The sequence below is a fragment of the Tachypleus tridentatus genome, unplaced genomic scaffold, assembly GCF_004210375.1.
Source record: "Tachypleus tridentatus isolate NWPU-2018 unplaced genomic scaffold, ASM421037v1 tig00001730_pilon, whole genome shotgun sequence".
In the NCBI taxonomy this organism is placed as follows: domain Eukaryota; kingdom Metazoa; phylum Arthropoda; class Merostomata; order Xiphosura; family Limulidae; genus Tachypleus; species Tachypleus tridentatus.
Window position 1 is genome coordinate 1 of NW_027467800.1, and position 22,412 is coordinate 22,412.

General features: G+C 34.2%; 1 protein-coding gene across 1 annotated transcript; it reads right to left on the reverse strand.

The window, feature by feature from the left end:
- Positions 1 to 12,943: 12,943 nt before the first annotated feature.
- LOC143243672 (UDP-GalNAc:beta-1,3-N-acetylgalactosaminyltransferase 1-like) lies at positions 12,944 to 22,103 on the reverse strand. Its single transcript, XM_076487302.1, has 2 exons — positions 21,966 to 22,103; positions 12,944 to 13,970 (listed from the first exon to the last, which is right to left on the reverse strand). Exon 2 carries the CDS (start codon positions 13,963 to 13,965, stop codon positions 13,096 to 13,098), a length of 870 nt encoding a protein of 289 aa, XP_076343417.1. The 5' UTR covers positions 13,966 to 13,970; positions 21,966 to 22,103; the 3' UTR covers positions 12,944 to 13,095.
- Between the last annotated feature and the right edge of the window lie 309 nt (positions 22,104 to 22,412).

Below are 22,412 nucleotides of genomic sequence, written 5' to 3' on the forward strand. Positions count from 1 at the left end.
TGAATTTGAAAGACTTGCAAAAGTGCGACATAGATGAAAAATTTCCAGAAATATGAATTTGTAAAATTGAAGTTTCTGTTGGGTAATACAGAACATGCTTCTCTGATATAGTTTTCATTATTTTGTGACAAACTATTGCCTAGCTCCTGAAACTAAATTACAAATTTTCTAGAAATATTAAGCTTACAACTAGACTTCCAGTATGGTGTTTTAAATGTGTGTATATTTTTTATAAAAAATAACTATTTACATAATATTTTAATATAGCTGAAATTTACAAGTTTGATAGTTACAAAATTAGAATTGATATTTTTATGTAATAAGCATCAAATTAAATATTCACTTCAACAAGTAATAAATGTTTTTTGTTTTAATTCAATCAGCTATTTGTATGAATAAATTTCTGTAGAAGATAATTTACCATTCTGTACATACTGGTTGCATCATTCCAGCTTCCTAAATCAGTTCTAAAGTATACGAGGTTTATATTTCATTATTGTTTTTGTCTAAGTTTGTGTAGTGAAGAATTCTGTGTATTTACTGTATCTTTCAAGATGTATTAATGTTTTTTATATATATTATCAATGTATCAGGTCAGTTAAACTGCAGGAGAACCATATTTTGTTGTATTTATGTGTATTCTGCATAATGTATTAGTTATAAATTACTTATCACAGTCACTGAACTAGTGTATTCAAATTATGGTGTTCCAAATAACGTACTTGCTATTTAAGACATTCTCATGACTTGTGTATTTATCTATATGAACCTATATCTACTATTATGCATGACCAGTGAGATTTTTTTTTAAAAATCTTTCAATAAAAAATGTCATTTATATCTGATGTGTAATTTCTAGATTATTACAAACAATAATGTTGGAGAAATGAACCGCTATTATTTGTTTATATACAAGTACGATAGTAATTAAGATTTGGAAGTTGTTTTAACAAATGTTGTCATTCCTTTCTTAGTGGCGGCACAACGGTAGGTCAGACGGCCTATAACGCCAAAAACCAAGTTTCGATACCCATGGTGAGCACAACAGTTATCCCATCGCTTAATTTTGTACTTAAACACAAAACCCACTTTCCTGTGACTCGAGAGTCAGCGCGAAGTAAAATCACGGTAGAATTTGATGTCTGATCGCAGCGGAAGACGTAACGCAAATAGAATTATAAGCAGCTTTGGGCTAAACTAAAGTTATATCTTGCGTAAGATTGGTGTGGTTTTTGCAAAATGGGTATACTATGTATAAAATAGCTTTATTAAATTATTCGTTTCAGTACAGTACTATATGTGAATAGCTGGTTAATTATGTTATGCAAAAGTTACCTAGACGATTAATGTAAAACTTGAAAAACACTGAAATGGAATTGTGATTAAATACACGTTGTGTATATACACACGCTTCTTTTAAATACAACTTTTCACTGGTGAACAAATATTGTATTGCTCAGAAGAGAACTAGATGTGAGAACAGTGATTAAAAAATGTTACCAGGAATTACTGAATATGGCGGTAAGAATCTGGATAAGCCCAATTGGAACTTTAGAAATTATATTACCATCACTACTGTTTACTCCTAGGTATTATTATTAAAACACTTATTTAAATAAATCGAGACCAAAGACATTGGAAATTCAATGCCCTTCACTTCGAAAATACACGAATCAATAGTACATTTAATAAGAGGTTTAAAACAGTATGCGATACAGAAACAATCACAACAAAAAGACTGGATGCTCTTAAAACCGAAATCAGAACATGACTCTGTGTAAAAGGTAGAGAAAGGCTAAAAAACAAAGTATTCAAATAGTCTTTTTTTTTTTTTTTAGAACGAGCCCTTGCAGGAAACTTGAATTCATAGATTCAGTACAGGTAATCAAAGTTCATTTAAATGAGTTATATAACCAATAAATGAAAGCATAAAAATCTAAAATAGACGAATTTTTTTTCAGGATACTTCGACAATAACAACAAACAGAAATCTCACACAACGTCACTAGCAGATAGTGACAGTAACACGCGCAGAAAATTCAGTAGTAAAGTTAATCACTATTCAAATCTTTAATCCCAAAAACCAGTCAATAGCAATAAATAAAACAAAATAACATAAAATTGTTATCACACACAAAAAAAAAAAACAATAGCACAGCTGACCCACTCACAACACGGGAGTGTTGGGAAGCACTAAATAACATGAAATATATTAATACTAGAAATACAAGACCTTGTAACACCAAAATGACATTTAATTTGACATTCAACAATTTGTTTTACAATTTCTTCAGGAGCGTTCAATAAGACCCTAACTAGCAGTCCAAAGCTTAGTTAACGCTTCTAAAAAAGCTATAAAACAAGACGTTGAGTTTCTAATTAAATTTTTAAAAACGTTTTGGTGTAATAAGGTCATTTATTTCGGGTATTAATATGTCTCTTATAACCAGTATGCACCAAAGCAATTAAAACATGAAAAATAAAATACCTGGCACCGAGAATTGTCAGTAGAGCAAAGAGTTTCCATGAAAGCTTTACGTGATGCTAGTTGGACAATTTGTATATTACTGCAGACATGAAATGTTCCCCAAACCTTGTTATGTACATGTTAGGTCATGAGACCAAGGTAGGTAAAGTTGAAAACAGGAAAAGAAAAAGCAGAACATCTAAACTCCATGGTACTGGTGTTAAGTACATTCGTTTATGCAGCTTTCGGGTCAGAAGGAAGACTGCCACTGATCTCAAGCGTGAGATAAACGATCAAGTTTCGATAGTGTCTTATTCTACAGTATCAAGAAGACTCAACGAAAATGGAATATTTGGTCGTGAGCCTTTACTTAGATCTCCAAATATTGCCAAGAGACTGAAGTTTGCTAAAAAGTACAAAAACCGGACTGTTGATGTTTGGAAATAGGTGTTGTGGACGGATAAGTCCAAGGTTGAAATATTTGGTTCGAAGCATAGGTTGCACGTTGGCGGAAGAAATATGAAAGATACCTTAATGCATAGCACCTGTCAGGAAGCATGGAGGAGACAGTGTAGTGGTTTTGAGAGAGTTTTCCTGCTGAGGCAACAAGAAATATATGCAAGATAGATGGAATAATGGACCAGTGCAAGTACCATCAGATACTGATCCATCACGAGATACTCAGTGGTCTAAGTATTATTAGTGAACGATTCTACTGCCAAGAAGATAATGACCTCAAAAATTTATCCAGCCTGTGCAGAAGGTACTTACATAAGAAAAAACTTGTTGAAGTTATTTGCATGATGCAATATCCCCCAAAGAACCCTAATCTCAACCCAGTTGAGCAGATCTGAGATTTGATTGATCTAAAACTTAAAATACTAAAAGTTTTATGGGAGTGTATTAGAGACATTTGGAGTAAAATATCAAAGGGTACTTTGATTAAATATGTTGCAACAATGCCTAAAAGACTGCAGTTATTAAAGCAATAGGGGACGCACAAAATATTACTTGTTTACTGCACTCGATCACTTCCACTGAGTTTCTGTTGTACTAAATATGAAGATTAATGAAATGTTAAAGTTTCACCAATAATTTATCTTTCATTGTTCTTTGAATGTAGCCTTAAATCTAATTTTTGTCTGTCCTAACTATTTATTGCACAGTATTGTATATAACATAACACTCATAGTACGCATAATTGTGATAAACTTATAGATAACCTACAGACATTCTAGATAGCTGGAAGGATATTTCTTTATCCTTCCAGCTATCTGGAGTGTCTACACAGATCTTTCCCTGTCCTGTAAATGCATCCAAAAAATAAACAAGAAATTATACAGTTTTATTTGGTCAGTAAAACTAGAATTTATTAAAATAGAAACAACCAGCCTTCCTTCTGAAAAACGAGGATTAGTGTTATCTGGCCTAAACAATTATGACAGTAGTCTAGACCCATCAAATGTACAATTAAAGTCAAACCATACAAGTATTTACTTTGTGTTCTACCTTCTGGGGCATAACAGTAAGTATTTGAATTCTACCACAGAATGCAACTACGATCGCAATTTATCTAAAATTTCATTTACAAAATGTTCTGTCAGTGTTAAAAACTATTGATAAAATCAACAAGTAATCAACTTAGGAAATACACCAGATAACATAGAAAGAAGTAAGATCTAAAATAAAACCTATTACCCCAAACGTAAGTTGGAACCAAAGTCTGATATAGAATCAATTCGGGATATTTTGAAGGGTGTAGAAGCGAATGGTCTCGCCTGTAAAACAGCATTGTCAGAGCAAGACTCAGTTGCCCTGTATAGAAACTGTTCCTCATGCCATGTATGACATCAGCTGCATTATGGAGAACATTCTTTATATTCAGTATGTTTAGAACAGTAGCGTTACGTCATCCTGTTCCTATTATTTTGTTTTTCTTTTTTACTTACTAGAGAAGTTTAAGGTACAGATCTGAGCATCCAAATGTATGGAAATTTTTCATCGTACGAGGGAAGACTCCAATGAAATCCTAAAGAAAACAGAAGAGCTGTCTGTATACATCTGAGGGCTGAGCAACATCGACTTGACCAAGGTGAGTTCTTCAAGAAGTGGTCATCGAAGAATTCCTACACCTTCTAAACCATCGGTGATGCTCTAGATCTAAAGATGTAATACATACGACACCCTTAGATATGTGTACATCGTCCAAGAAACACAAGTGGTCAAATGGGCGAGAAGAACTGCGGTAAACCAGGACCACTATTGGGGTATACAAGACTGACACAGTATTTTCTGTGTTGCGAGTAATTAAGAACTCGAAGTCTGTGTCATTTGAACAAGGACCAAAAATAATCAATCACTCAATTTATGTGTCTGTGTTAAATTATTTTTTTATTTACATATTTTCAGTTTGATACTCGTTACCAAGGGAATGTGAGAACAGGAATAATAACCTAGGTAAGTTCAAATTTCTAAATGTAGATAACGGAGTGGCGCATCTGAAAATTCTCGCTAACTGGTAAGAAACAAACTTTGAGACTCACGAGGCCGAGTTTCTTAACTAATTCCAAGTTGCCCTGTGGCCCCGCATGGCCAGGTAGTTAAGGCACTCGACTTGTAATCTGAGGGTCTCGATTTTGATTCCCTATCACACTAAACATGCTCGTTCTTTCAGCCGTGTGGGCGTTATAATGTGACGGTGAATTTCACTATTCGTTGGTAAAAGAGTAGCCCAAGAGTTGACGGCGGGTGGTGATGACTAGTTGCCTTCCCTCTAGTCTTACACTGCTAAATTAGAGACCGCTAGCGCAGATAGTCCTCCTGTACCTTTGCGCGACATTCAAAACAAACCAAGTTGTCAAATACTATGTCTTCAAGTGTTCACTTTTAGAAGTGCATTGTGTGCCGACACCAGCGGGGCTAAGTAGCTAACGCTTCTATCTCGACTTTTTTTCCCTTTGGAAAAAACAACAACAACATCTCAATGTAGATATATAAAAAAGTAATTATTCAAGTAATATAAGTTTTCTATTTCCTCTGGGGAAGCAAACGGACAACACAGATTGTCTTGACTGTTATATTAATGTGTTTTTGTTTTCCTTTCAGGAAATGACATATCTGAGAAGCCCAAATATCAGCCCCCTCCCATAATTTACTGAAAGATCTTCTGCGTTAACTTAGTCGAAATAGGATCAAGACGTTTAATAACGTAACTCACTCCAATTCGGTTTAAAACAAAGGAAATGTTGCGGGATTACTATTCTAGCAGACTAATGTTTACAATTTAGTGTACTTCACATTATGCTCTGTTTAAAACTAAGGAAATGTTGCGGGGTTACTATTCTAGCAGACTAATGTTTACAGTTTGGATTACTATTCTAGCAGACTAATGTTTACAGTTTGGATTACTATTCTAGCAGACTAATGTTTACAATTTGGATTACTATTCTAGCAGACTAATGTTTACAGTTTGGATTACTATTCTAGCAGACTAATGTTTACAATTTGGATTACTATTCTAGCAGACTAATGTTTACAATTTGGATTACTATTCTAGCAGACTAATGTTTACAATTTAGTGTACTTCACATTATGCTCTACCCCTACTAACTGTCTTTCCTCTAGTCTGTCAATTTAAAGTTAACTACTGCTACGCGCAGATAGTTTTGTTTTGCATAATTCTGCGCAAAATGTCTGAACTTAAGTAGACTTTTATTTGTTTAAAAACACCGTAGATTTGCGGATTAGACCAACGATCGAAAGTAGTATCATATTGAGATGTATGTAAAGTGTTTAGATTTAACAGTTGCATGTGGGTGAAAATTACTTGAAGTTTTCACAATTTAATCTATAAGACATACTGTTTACACATAAACGAACCTGTATAGCCGCTTCCATGCCTCAGATTAGAAATGCGTGCTTTTTGGATGTGAAAATGATCATTCTTTTGTAAGATACTTGCACGAGTGAAGTTTTTATTCTTTCTATCTTTACGCTTAAAATATTCAGGTAATTTTTTAAAAAATTGTAAAGAATACAATATCATGTGGTAATGTGAAGTGTAAGCCTTTCTTGCACAATGTTAATACTTAAAATAATTTAAGTATATGTGTCTAATATATATATATAGTAGTCTTATATACCTTAAACTGATTTGCTTTACTAAACCTAAGGATTTATACTTATTAGCAGTTAAAGAGGCATCTGTTTCTCTATAAACAAGTATGACATGTTACTTTTTAAAGAACTATTTTATCTCGTATCTTTTTAACACACGAAGGCTGTTCCATTTTTATAGATCTGATCATTATATGACAATTCATAGGTTACAATTACGTTTTCGTTACTAGCGCAACACAACTTGTCCGTGAAACTAATTGAAGTTGTCAGGTAAAGTATTAAGTAACTTAGTTCATCTCGAACTTATAAAAATAGTTGAAATGCTTTAAAAACTTTTCTTTACTTAATCATTAATAACGCATTGCTGACCGGATTATTTTGACGTCTTTTATCTTTGCTGTTTGTAGCCAGGAAATTCAAAGGTTTTTAATAAGTTATTATAGTAAATAATATAGTAAATCTTATAAATCATTGAAATTAAATTGTGATTGTATTTATATATATATTTAAAGATCAAGAATTTACTAAACTGTGAATGTTTATTTTATCATGCTTCTTGGGAAAAGGTGATTCATCAAATTGTTGTCCTGGGTTTTAGTGGATAACGGATAACGTAATCAGGCCATCAATCTTATTTTCTCGAATGGATGCCAAAGTCGCTTGGAGGGGTGGCCTGTTTCACCCACTTACACCGCTTAACAGTAGTGTGTTGTCCTTCAGTTAGTCAGTAGACATAAAAATGACGTCACATATGGAACCTTAACATTGCAAAACATTGAAATTTGTTCTGTCTTGACATCAGTAAAACGTGCGCATAGCATAAATTACGTGAAGAGCGCTTAAAAAGCAAAAAAAAAAAAATATTTGTTGATTTCAATGTTAGTTTTATTTGCTCTTGAAACAGAAGACTTTCAGAGAGTCTACTGAAGTATATCTAGTTTACTAATTAAATGAAAGAGTGACCATCGTTTTCACTGTTAAATAAATATACCGGTCACTGCCTCATGAAAGACCGATGATAAACAACTTTCTGTTAGTATATTTGTTGAGCAAACGTGTGTTTGGGCGTTATGCAGTTCCGTTTTAAGACAACTCAAACTGTTCAAAACCCGCTGTTCTATTACTATTAGGAAACTTAAATCGTCCACACCGACTGTCCCCCGTTGGAACAACAATAAGTCGTCGGATTTATAACGCTAAAATCAGAATTCGATTCTCCTCTGTAGACTCAACAGATAGCCCGAAGTGACTTTGCTATAAGAAACATACCACATCGACTGCATTCTACTATCGTGACATAATCTTGCCAATTCGGTAATAAACGTTCAATAAGAAGCGTACTTTAAAATTTTACTGTATTTAGCTAACTAAACAAATAACGTATCTAAGTGAGGTGATACAAGTCAATTAATAGTTAAGTTATTAATAGTTTGTTTGTGTTATGTGATAAACATTGGGTGTTTATCATTCATTATAAACTATTTTCTATACTTGTCAAAGCAAACATTTTAGGATCTTCCTCGGTGTGTGACAAGTGTTACTAATGTGAACATGAATTAATTTTATCCAGGATATGTAAGAAGTGTCATTGCGTTATCTTATACTGATATGAAAGTGTGTGAATGTTATCCCATGTGTCTGAGATGAATGTCACTAATGTGAACATGCGTTTTTGATCAATATGTCCTAATCTCTTGGTCAATTATTAGTTGAATGGGTTTTATGTTTTAGAACGTTTGAAAATTACAGTATCTACGCATATCTGTTGTACGCATTTTCTTCTAGAAATATTGTAATGGTTTTGGTTTAAAGCTAGATTTCAGGATATAATTATCAGAGCTGAAAAACGTACTCCATTAGTTTATTATGTTTAGGATCTAAATGGTGGATCAGTACATATTCATCACGGGGTATTATTTGCACTAAGTTCTGAATTACAGCCTTGACTAGTGGTTTTGCAAAATAACTGTTTGCCAACTATTTAGTCAGTGTAACTTGTAACTACAAACCACATTTCAAAACTGTAACAGAAACATCAAGTCTAAATTATGAGAGGCTGTTACTGAGATGCCCTGAATGTCACGTTTAGCAACAAATTTTCTACCACACTTAAAATAAAAGGTATAAACGTTACTGTCAAAAGGTTAATACAAAATTTAATCAGATAAAACTTTAAATTTTCAAACGATTTTAAAAACTTTTTTTCTTTTTTGTTTCTTGCAGTTAAACAGAAAGCTACACCATGTGCTGTGCTCACCGCAGATATTTAAACCTGATTTTGAGCATTTTAAATTTTTATACTTGTTACTGAGTCACTGGGAAAAGATATATATATATATATATAGATATTTACAAAAACTGAGATATTTGGCGCTTAAAATAAACAAAAGCTGAAACGGTTTGTTTCGAGGTAAATGATAAAACGTTTGACCGACAGAGCAATTTCAAAAGTTAATTTAATAAATTAGTGTTCTAAGAGTAAATTAATCTGTCTGAAACACTATAATTAAAAGTAGTTATGATGGAACACTGAAAAACGTTGTATGTGTGTTTGTCTGTATAACCTCTTTAATTCTCGTTCTTAAATGATTAATACAGTAACTGTTGAGTGTAAGAAAATAATAGAGGAATAACTAATACATATCATCATTAGAGTATAAATTATTATACCCAGAGGATGTTAGTAGAAAAATCTATATAAATAATTTGGCTTATGTTGAATTTCGTGCAAAGATACACGAGGCCTATCTGCGCTAGCCGTCACTATTTTAGCAGTGTAAGACAAGAGGGAAGGTAAGACAGTCATCATCGTCAAATCTTGGGTACCATTTTATTAACGGACAGTGGAATTGACTGACACATTATAACGCTCCCCTAGCTGAAAGAGCGAGTTTGTTTCGTGGGATGGGAATTCGAACCTGCGACCCTAAGATTGCACGTCGAGAGACATAACCACCTCTCCCTGTCAGGCCTTGTCTATCCCAAACTATTCTAGAACATTTCACGATCAAACGCTACAAATTCTACATCGTTAGACAGGCCTTTGTCCGAAGAGTCCGGATTGCATGCTGATTTTTTCCATGCAGAATCACCTTGCTTGTTTTTTACTAAGCCAAAGTTTTTAATGCAATGATCATGCTACACGGTGACACAATGTCGTTATTAACATGTAACGACTGGCTTCGATTTGAACTTTATTATTTTATTTGCAAAGCATTTAATCTAAACAACACTTAACCCGCGTGCACTTTTCTAAAAATAAACATTACCCTAAGTACAATTGCTTTTCCACAGTTGGACAGCGGTAAGTCTTCGGATTTACAACACTAAAATCAGGGGTTCGATTATCCTCGGTGGACACTGCATATAGCATAATGTGGCTTTGCTATGATAAAACACAACTGCTAAGGGATTTCTCGACTTACTTAGGTGTGAAATATGCAAGGTATGTGTGTGTTTTCTTATAGCAAAGCCACATCGGGCTATCTGCTGAGCCCACAGAGGGGAATCGAACCCCTGATTTTAGCGTTGTAAATCCGAAGACATACCGCTGTATTAGCGGGAGGCGAAATATGCAGGGGCAGTTCATTCAAAACCATAGATACATGCTAATCACTTTATGAACACAAAGTAAGACATTTCTGCAAATTCAGCTAAGTTTACCTTCATTACAGCTTTACATATACCTTACTTTGCAATAATGTAATCTCGATTCCTATCCTAGACTGCTATAAACACCTTTTAACCGTGTATTTTTTTTCTTTAGTACGGGTGTTATTCGTTTTTGTAACTTTATTTGTTCCAACTCGTAAAACTGTCATATACAAAACGCTCATGTCTGTCTCATATTCTGTACACTATTATAAATATTACATTTTCTTGTTTACTTTGCCTGCGTTTCTTTGACCGCTTAACTTTTTTCTAATAGACCAGGATTTATCAGTCTAATACATAATGCCTACAAGAAAACGTAGTTGAAATGTCATGCGCGAAAGAGATAGAATTAAAAAATCAACCGAAAAGAAGGTATGAAGACTTTTGCAGTAGTTTTTATACCTCGGCTAGTAAGAAAAAAATAAAAAAAATTAGCAGGAAACAGATCATATAGGTCATTGCTAAACTATAAAGAAAAATTAATTATTTCACTTTTTAATTTATTTTTTTCTAAATATCATAATATTTCTACTTTACGCTATCTTACATTACATGTCAGACTTCGTATGTATTGTTCTTTCTGTTTGATATGTCTTTCAGTAATCTAGCTTAACTGAAACCTTAAGAATTTCATAACAGTAAGTAACTTTATCACTCAACTTGTTGACCTCGGACCAGTGGGCCACGTGTGCAGTTGACCTTGGTTCCGTTTTAAATTTTATTTGTAGGTTTTCATGCTGCTACTGTAAGATGCAGGTGCAAATACATGTGGGCCTTTACGTTCATTACGTTGTTCTGTTCATAAAGTCACGTTGTTGTTTTCAAATTGTTCAATTCATTACTCTTCCAATCTCTGTCCTGTTCAAGTGATTTCTTATAAGTTTGTAACTTCTCTGACCAATTATTTTAGCTGAAACAAAAAATGGCTAGCATACTATCATAGAATTAATATTCGATGACCGAAGAAGGTCGAAACGTTGTTCGCTCTTCTATGTAAGATATTTTCTCAACCCAAACGAGCCGTTTTTTGCATATAAATTTCTCAACAAGTGGGTTTCTCGACATCACTGAGAATTAATATTTGTTTCTTAGTTTTTGCTTATCATAATTAACGTAAAAAAAACACAGAACAAAAAATAAAAATAAAACTCTTCGCTATAATATAGTTTATTTAAAAAAAGAGAAAACCTGTGTATCTAATAATTTCGTTAGAGCTAGTGAGTTTTTTACATGAAATATTTTGTTAGATGTGTTGTACGGTATCACTAACACAACTGAGAACGTTTTCTGATATAAGAGTGTTCAAATGATTGTAAGAAAAAGAACGTAAACATCTTTATTTATCTCTTGATATATAGCATCAGTTTACAAGGCGTTAATTATTATTACGAGAGGAGAAAGAAGCTGAAACAAAGGGAAGTATTTTCACACTCCATTAAAAACTGCAAAAAAAGTTCAGTTAATGTTACAAATAATGGATCACAGAGTATTAACACAGAGAGTGCACACTCCTTGAGATCATATCTAAGCATTAAATTATCTTATTCTATATTGAAATCAGGAACGCTAATAACTTGATTCCTCAAGAGGCCGAAAATAGTTCGAGCCTATTTTGATCCAAATTATTCCTTGATTGGCCCGGCATGACCAGGTGGATAGGGCTCTCGACTCGTAATCTGAGGGTCGTGGGTTCGACCATCACACCAAACATGTTCGTCCCTACAGCCATGCATTCATTATAATGTGACGATCAATTCCATTATTTATTAGTAAAAGAGTAACCCAAGAGTTGGCGGTGGGTGGAGATGACTAGCTGCCTTCCATTCAGTCTTACTCTTAAATTAGGGATGGCTAGCGCAGATAGCCTTCGTGTAGCTTTGCGCAAAATTCAAAATACAGAGAAGCAAACTGGTATATAGCCAGCTCATATACTACATGATTTAACGTTAATTCAAACAAGTTTTCAATACCTTGTCAGACTATAGTGCAGAACATGTGAGTGCTATACAGGCGGATACCGACAAGCTGTAGACAAAATTCAAAAACACTCATTATTCCCTGATTATGCAGAAAATTATCATACTTGTCTTAACAATTTATGTATTATAACAGTTCTAATGTACGCAGTAAGTAAGTACTAGACCTAAAAAGGTAGCCATGAGTATTGTGAAATGCATAATTCTAACTTGCACCCCCCCCAAAAAAAAAGAAAATCATGATACCATAATATAAAGTCAATGCTTCCAGTGAATATTATTTTGTCAAAAAAAAGTTTGTTTTTTATCAAATTAAATAAGAAATATAATTGTCACTTGAAAAATGTTCTACTTTTCTAGGAGTGTAAAAAAGATAGATTTCATTAACGTTATGTTTCAAAACGGTTTATATTACAAGTTTACTTGGCGTATTTATACATATATAAGAATTTCAATGAACTGGTCTTTTACAAAACTGCATAATACATGGAAAATGTTTGGAGAATAATATTAAGTTGAAGTTGTTGTTTTTTATTATAATTATTCATATCATGTTTAAAGATCGCATATTTTTTCATATAATTTATCATCATTAGAACTCACTGACAATCGTTTGTACAATCAGCAAAACCTCCTAGGGTTATTTTGTGTATAAAGATTAAAGATTCTCAGTGTAGTGATTCGCCCTAGTTACACTTATTGTTTTATTCCATAAAGCTACAAGAATTTCCATTCCGTCGTGTGGACTAATTAATCCTAACATGTATGGACTTGATCCTTGTCCTTGCCGTAACCATTTGGTCATTTCCTCGGGCCTGTCCGAAGTATGCGCGTTGATGGGCAGTCTAGTCAAGTTCAGTGTCTCGGCTACTAGACCTGTTACGAATATATCATCAATCCAGAAGAATGGGGCATATATACTTGCTGCGAGAATATCTTTAACAATGTCCAAAAAGCGAAGTACCCCATTCCAGAACAGTACTCTGGATACATATCAAAACTGAATTCACTTCGAGTGACACCCCACTTTCCTTTCCTGTGAGTTAGAGTACCAGAGGACATGACAGAACAAGCTAATATATTGAAGGGCTTCAAACCGAAAGTAGAAGACAGGAAGTTTAAGACCTGGAAGCTATCAACATATACATCATCATCTACTTTGAATATCATTATGGCGCTCGGACAGAACTCCATGACCCATTTGTAGCCCATCATGTGTTTGTAAGACAAATTTCTGTACGAATCCACGAAGGAACCCTGAATGATGTCACAGTACTGTTTCATTTCTTGGTAAATTCTCGATTGTAGTCTTCTGTTAGTTTGGCCGAGAAGAAAAGCAACATTAAACGTGAAATTTCGAAAGTGACGGACCGAACCCCACGTGCGTCGAATTATCTTCCGATGTACAAAATGATTAGGAGCTGAATGGACTAGTGCGAGAACAAGTGGATTTTTACTCTCACACGCGTTAAGTTTACTATTGTGGAACCTGAAATCCTTGAGATGAAGAAGTTCGCTTGGGCCGGGAAGTGACAAGACTCCTCGAGGAAAGTGGACACTGCTTTGATATTTCTTAATCTCTATGGTGTAATCCATTGTATTTGCAAGGTTCTGGAACTCTTGTATTTTAATCGTTCTGGTGTAGATAAACAGAAGCCATCCCATAGTCGATAACCATAAGAATATGTATGACGTCTTCACCCATCTACCTCTCAAATTCATCAAAATGTTCTTGAGATCCTGTATCATTGACTCTGGAACAAAATCAACTCAGTGTTAATAGTTAAATTTCAGCAGAAATAAATCTAAAACAATTATAAACACTTTGCAATTAATGAGTGTTTTGCGTTATTTTGAAATGGCAATTTTAATTAACGTGTGAAATAATTCATTAGGACATGTTATAGTATCCGTTTGTAGTTTTACTCAACAAAAGTGTCTTAACACAGATTAAACACATTTGTTTCCTTGTTTAAATGTTACAATACTTACTTCACTTCAAAGCTTTGAAAAGCAACTCAGTTAAATGCTTTTAAAGTAAACATTTGTCACATTGTTGTTTCTTTGTAGGTAAGTAGGCTTAATAGATATTTTCTGAATGTTGCTTACAAAAAACGAATTATGAAGTTTTATTAGTCCTCAAAACACAAGCAAAAATATTTTTAGATTTTTGTTTATGTTTTGCATTTTACAGTACGTGTGTGTTTTTCTTATATCAAAGCCACATCGGGCTATCTGCTGAGCCTACCGAAGGGAATCGAACCCCTCATTTTAGGGTTGTAAATCCGTAGACATACAGTTGTACTACATATCGCGTGAGCATTTTTTTTTACAATATAAATTATTATCCTGAAGGTGAAACAATTTTCCGTGAAGTAATTTCTGAAAGAGGTATTTAGAGCTAAGAAATAAAATATAGAATGTTGATGTGAAGTGACGAGTGTATCATCAATTACAGTGTAAAACAAAATTTAAAACACTAAAATTGTGATTAAGACTCAATTTGCCACTCGCAAGTTTTAATCCCATCACTTGTTTTTATTTTTGAATTTCGCACAAAGCTACTCGAGGGCTATCTGCGCTAGCCGCCCCTAATTTAGCAGTGTAAGACTAGAGGGAAGGCAGCTAGTTATCACCACCCACCGTCAACTCTTGGGCTACTATTTTACCAATGAATAGTGGGATTGACCGTCACATTATAACACCCCCACGGCAGAAAGGGTGAGCATGTTTGGCGCGACCGAGATGCGAACCCGCGACCCTCAGATTACGATTCGCACGCCTTAACACGCTTGGCCATGCCGGACCATAATTCCATCACCAAACATACTCTCTTCTCAGTGGTTTTTTACGGTAAATTCTAATTTTTGTTGATAAAATAGTAGCCCAAAACTTGGCGGTATTTAGTATTAACAAACTCTCTTCCCTCTAGTCTCACTCTTTTAAATTAGGGATTCGAGTAGCTTTACGCAGAATTTAACAAACAAACACATTAAAATTGTGTTTTGAAATATTAACAATATATCATAATGCAAAGTAAAACGGCCCGCCATACTAGGTGGTTAAGGCACTCGACTCGTAATCTGAGGGTCGCGGGTTCGAATCCCCGTCACACCAAACATGTTCGTCCTTTCAGCCATGCAGACATTATAAAGTGACGATCAATTCCATTATTTATTAGTAAAAGAGTAGCCCAAGAGTTGACGGCGGGTGGTGATGACTAGCTGTCTTCCCTCTAGTCTTACATTGCTAAATTAGGGACGGCTAGCGCAGATACCCCTCGTTTAGCTTTGCGCAAAACTCTAAACAAACAAACAAAGTAAAACACTGTAGCAACAATTAATAGAGATAGGAGAAATAAAATTCACTAAATGTATATATTTACAAAATATGTGAATCCAAGAAAAATGGAACTTAGTGTTAAATGTTTGTATTTTTTAAAGCTTGGTTTAGTACCTTTATTGAGGTAAATTTATCTGTCTAAACCTTTTTAAATATAGTAATAACGTCTTAATATAACACGTGAATTTTATTAGCATACTTTAAGCATTAAAATTAAGCCACTTTTTATAAGTTACTTTATAAGCCAGTTTATCATGTTTATAGAATAACTCTTTTTGGTAAAATGTGATATAAGTACACGCTGGGGATCTATCTTTTTATAGTTTTTTTGGTTTTCTTTTTTCTTCTAATTCTACACATTAGGACGAGTTTGTGAATGAAAAATGAGAAGTTTTTTTGGTTTTTTTTACAACAAACACTAAAATTAATATTGGTGCTTTTTGTTGAATTTTGGAAAAAGCTACTCTAGGGCTATCTGCACTAGCCTCACCTCATTTTGAAACGACAGACTAGAAGAAAGACAAGTAGTCACCACCACCTACCAGCAAATTTGTGGTTACGTTTTACCAACGAATAGTGGGATTGATCGTCGTACTGTAATATCCCTACAGCCGAAAGGGTGATAATGTTTGGTGGTCGGGACCAAATTCGAACTTGCGACCCATAGAATGCAGTTTGAGTGGGTATTAGTTTGAATTAACAGTTTTTCCATACACTAAAAATGTCATTTTAAATACGACGCACACAAAATAAATATTGTATTAATTCTGAAAACCACATCACATAAAACAGTATATCAATCTGTTCGTGTATCGGAAAAGTCTATCTTAGTGAAATTGGTATGTGTGCAAAGTAACACAATGTTCTCTCGAAATTTCATGACTTGAAAATACGTTTTACTAGATAATTAAACATTATATTGATTTTAAATACTTCAGGTCATTTTACATGACGAAATACACATTTTAATGAAGAGTGTAAGAAAATAGCAAACTCTTTTAAAATGGTTTTAACACATATTTAACACTGTGGACAAAAAGAAAATATCTAGAACAGTGTACTTGAATGACTTAATTGGGACTATGGCCCACTGTTATAAGCTGGCAGAAGCAAATTTGTTGACTAAAGATGATAAACTAGAGTCAGCAGCAAATTATTTGACTGTAGATATGAAAAGAAAAATTGTGGATTATAATAAAATTATGTGAAGCTCTTCTACACGATAAACCTCCTCAAATCCCTTAGTGACACAGCGGTACGTCTGTGGATTTACAAAAGCTAGAAACCGGGTTTTGATACCCGTGGTGATAAGAGCACGGATAGCCCTTTATGTAGCTTTGTGTTTAATTACATATCTATGCGAAAATTTTCAATTTAAATATCCCTACTGATTATACACAGTTCTGTAAACAACCGTAAGATAGGTTCAGTTTGGTTTGAAATTCGCGCAAATCTGTCCTAGACGTCCCTAATTTAGCAGTGTAAGATAGCTAGTCATCACCGTCCACCGCCAACTCTTGGACTACTCTTTTACCAACGAATAGTGGGATTGACCGTTACATTATAATGCTCCCACGGCTGAAAGGGTGAGCATGTTTTGTGTGACAGAGATTCAAACCCGCGACCTTCGGATTACCAGTCGAGTGCCTTAACCACCTGGCCATGCCAAGTCCCTTAACTTAGGCTGAACTTTTAGTTTTTGGAGTTTGCTTTCATCAACTTTTTTTTTTTTAACTTATTATCACAAAGGTGTGACTTACTCGTATTGATTACCTGTTTTCTATCTGTTAACATGTCTTAACGCAACCAGAAATAGATATTACTGTCAGCAGAGAAGGTCGGGCCTGCTTGAACGAACGATTATAAATTGTCGACCAATAACGGAACGGAAGCGCAAAACAAAACTGGTTTCATGCTGTAGATGTGGTGCGAAGTGTGACTAAGGCCGACTAGTCATCAACGAGTTGACAGGACCAAACATTAGTACTGAATTAATTAAATGTTTCTAGTGCGACTTCAGTTGTTTACATAACACTGTAAAAGTGACGTAATTGTATGCATTACAGTACCACAACATTGTGAATCTGGTTACAGACTCAAACAGATCCTGAATGCATGAAAAAAAGAAAGAAACGAAATTAAAGTGCTTTGTGAAATGTGCATACCTCGTTGGTACCAGGAATACAAGTAAAGACTCCTGTTTATAACCAATCATGTTATGTTATTAGAATGTGAAATCAGCATGTTTTGTGTCTGCATTATTAGAAACAACAAATATTAAGACTTGATTTAAAGGAACGAAATTTTTTTTTGGGAAAGTGTTATGTTATTAGAATGTGAAATCAGCATGTTTTGTGTCTGCATTATTAGAAACAACAAATATTAAGACTTGATTTAAAGGAACGAAATTTTTTTTTGGGAAAGTGTTATGTTTATTTCATAGACAGACATTCCATATTATATCTTCATATGAATATATCTCTCAAATAGACAGGAACAGTTCTTTAAATGATTCAAAATGCTTGGAGATTCTATAATTAAATGAATTGAAAATATCGATTGATTGTAAAATAATATCATGATAAAAATGTGTATTAATAAACACGTAACTCATTCATTTATATGTGATAAAACTAAAACTTTCCATCCAGCGGTTAATCCCAGTATTCGTTCATAAAAGAGTAGCCCAAGGGTGGGCGGACGGGTGGGGTGATTAACTGGCTTTCCTCTTGTCTTTTCCGGCATGACCACGTCAATACACCCGCCTGTATATCAAGTTGGGTCTCGCTGGTGTGTAAGAGAGTACAAATATAAAGTTTCAAACATGGCGCCGCCGGAATCTAGATAAGGAACACAATTGTCGATGCCAGATTCAGTTTCAGCGACACTGGAAAGCCACTTTTAAAACACATCATCTTTGGGCATCATCTGAAGGCGTTTTAAGCCCCTTGTAAGTACTACATATTAACATATTAACAGTCTTTTATATCCATCAAATAATAATACAAATATCTTCCATAAGATTTCATCTCTCTTGAGGGATTTTGAGTAGGAAATTAGCAAACGTAAAACGAATATGACTTAATATTATCAGGATCAGATTAATAATTTTGGAGTCGCCGAACGAATTTTATATGGGGGTCCTGAATTTCACAAATACTAGCCGTCCCTAATTTAGCAGTTTAAGACTAGAGGGAAGGCAGCAAGTCATCACCACCCACCGCCAACTCTTGGACTACTCTTTTACCAATGAACAGTGGGATTGAAGGTCACATTATAACGTCCCTACGGCTGAAAGAGCGAGCATGTTTGATGCGAACGGGATTCGAACCCGCGACCCTCAGATTACGAGTCGAACGCTTTAACCCACCTGGCCATGCCGAGTCCTACAAATAATAATTTTAATATTTATAACAAATATAATTCAACGATTTTTTTTTCAAATAGCCGAGCACATTCGTGTAAAAGAGCAAGCTGTAAGAACATAGAAAATAATGTTATATAAAATGACTAAAATCACTCTTTACATAATAACATAGTTACAAACGTTTGTTCGTCAATGAGATATCCAGTTTTTGATTATTTCTTGTTTTTCTCCAAATGGAAGGACTCTTACGATACAAAGGGGTGAATTGTCCAACTTTGATTATAATAGATCATCGTTAGTATATCGAATTTGTATAAACTTAAATTTCTAACATCAATTCATCTTCTTTGTGATCATTGCAATGACAACTATAATTATTTGCAAACACTGAAACCTTCTCATGTTTTTAAATTAAATATACCATTAATTTCGCTGTTTACACTTTTATCATAAGATCTAATACTGTATATGTAAAACTTAATTTTCCAGTTAAATTGAAAAGAGATATAATATTAAATGATTGGCTAGTTTTGTTTATCACAAAAATTAGAACATGGACGTTTAAATTCTTGAAAAACCTTTTTCACAATTTAGTTAGCATTATTTTATTCGTAATGTATATAAATTCATAAAATTGTATATTCGTAGCTGCTTTTAAAGTTTTTATTTTTTTGTAAATTGTGGCAACATTCCTCAGGAATGTCTCGGGGTTATAGAAATTACCGATTCAATCATCAACTTCTACTCATAATCCGACGGTGGCGGGTTCAAATCCCGGTCGCACCGAACATGCTCGCCCTTTCAGCCGTGTGGGTGTTATAATGTGACGGTCAATTCCACCATTCGTTGGTAAAATAGTAGCCCAAGAGTTGACGATGGATGGTGATGACTAAGTACCTTCTCTCTAGTCTTACACTGCTAAATTAGGGATGGCTAGCGCAGATAGCCCTCGTGTAGCTTTGCGCGAAATTCAAAACAATCTTTTATAAACATTCTTTTTTTACTAAAAGTTAGGCTGTATTTTTTTTTAAGTTCATTTTGAAAACCTTTCATTGAGTCAGAGTTGTAACACTTTTCTCAACTTGCTCTGCTCGTGGCCTTCCATGTGGACTCTCGGGAATTAAAGTACTGAAGCGAAAATCCGCCACCTGTCTTACTCTTCTTGACGTTTTACAGTTATTATTATTACATTTTTTTACTGTGTTCAGCTCCATAACGTTTCACTTTTGCCCACTGGTGACAGCGACGCGTATTAACTTTTAAATTTTCAATGCCGAGCGCGGGGTGGTGGTTAGCGTGATTGCACTACTAAACCCGAAGGTTTTCAATTTATGTCCTGTTTAAAAAAAATGACGCGCTCTTTCTGGAGTCGTGGACACACTAAAACACTGACACACAAATGCCACTAGTCGATCAGATAAGAGCAGCACAAGAGTTGGTGGGCGATGCAGTCTAGCTGCCTTCCTTCTCGTCTTTAAGTTCAAAATATAGACAGCTGTGTGTTGATAACTCTATGTGCAAAATTTCAAAACAAAACTAATGTGCATCTTATAATGAGTAATTCAATCAAGTGATACGACATTCGTTTCAAATATTAATTAACGTGATTAGGAATATATGTTTATATATGCACATACAACAAGTCTTTGTTGTTAGTGTGATTTTTGTCCTTCGAAGTCTATTGTTTAGTTTTTATTATCTATATAAAAATACAGTTGACAAAACTCTTATTCTCCGTATCATAATAATAATCACGCAATGTGAAGGAAATAATGCAGTGTATTAAACCTAAAGCAGTTTTTAATATACGTTTTCACGACTATTGAACGTATGTATTACCAAGGCCTATATTTTACCAAAATGAACAAGTTTAAACACTGTTTTATGATGGAACTTCTTGAAAGATAGAAATCTAAGCCTGTACATTAACCATAGTTTAACATGCACCCATACGTATCACTAATTTTCATTTCCGTTCTTTAAATTTCGTGTGATCAAGTTTTTAACTGCTAAAAATTCGTATATTAAAGAATTAACACGCATTGTATTTTCAACTCTTTAACTGCGGTTGTTTTCCATAAACTAATTAGGACGTAAGTATGCGGCTCGGCGTGGCTAGGCGGGTAAAGACATTCGACTCGTAATCTGAGGGTTGGCGGTTCGAATCCCCGTCGCGCCAAGCATAGTGGCCTTTTCAGCCGTGGGGTTATTATAATGTAACGGTCAATCCCACTATTCGTTGGTAAAAGAGTAGTCCAAGAGTGGGCGGTGGATGGTGATGACTAGCTGCGTTCCCTCTAGTGTTTCACTGATAAATGAGGGACGGCAGCGCAAATAGCCCTTGTGTGGCTTTGCGCGAAATTAAAAAAAAAAAAACAATTACGCAATTATATAAGACTTTGGTATCTGTACTTGAGTTAGAATAATTTAGATGATACAAATTCATTTTAAAATATATTATATATGCCTTTACATTATCATATTTACCTTTAGGGTTGTGAAAAATTAAGATACAGTTATAACCACTTTCAAACTTAATCAGTGAAATATTTCTTAAGGAAGGAAATAATTATATTTAAACTTGAACTAATCTGCTGAGTTAGATCAAGTTATAGAAACTAGTTTATAGCAGCCTTGTTATTTAACTTGGTTTGCAAAATGAAACTAATGCCAAAATATCTAAGTCGCAAACAAAATGCTTCTATTCATTAGGTCCTAAGTAAAAGTATGAAACGTGAGTTGTTGGTTTTTTTTTTTACCAACAATTTGGTAATATTGTTAAACAACTATTGTTTAAGGTATATGAAATGCACGATTATTAGTTATGTGGAAAGTACTAAAGTTGAAAATAACTTTATATAATAGAAATTTCATATCTGTTTCTTTTTTAAAACTTTCACAAAATTAGGCCTTGGTTATGTTATATGCACTGTTCTTATTTTGTTTCTTGGGCAAAAGCAACTAAATTTGTTGTCAAGTTTTTATGTTTGATTGATCTTGTTGTTTTTTTTAGGTATTTTATACATATAATTAGACTTACCTCCAATTTCGAAAATACGTAGACAACTTAGAATCCAAATGCACCGAAGGAAGGCCTAAGATAAACAATATAGATATACGAAAGCTACGAAAGGAACTGAACAATTATTGTATTAGCTTTTTCGTAGTTATAAACACACATAAACGAGTTCACATATCAACAGATGAGAGAATTAATTGACGGGCTGATTTGTCGAATCAGCCACCACGATTTTAGTAAACCCACGTGATTGGTTGGTACCACCCAAACTACGCAGAAAGATGAAAGCAGAGTTAACATTCCGTGTCAAGGCTTTAGACATTCATAAATGACAAATAATCCAGACAAGCAGTTTTTAAATGTGATAGACACTGGTATACGATACAAAGCCAAGCTAAAAATAATTCAAGTAGTGTAATATTGAAGAGCCAAGTAAGAACAAAGTGCAAGAAATGGTCGTAAATGTTC

Coding starts and splice junctions, on each gene's coding strand:
- LOC143243672 (XM_076487302.1), bottom strand. CDS start 13,965: ATGATACAGGATCTCAAGAACATTTTGATGAATTTGAGAGGTAGATGG.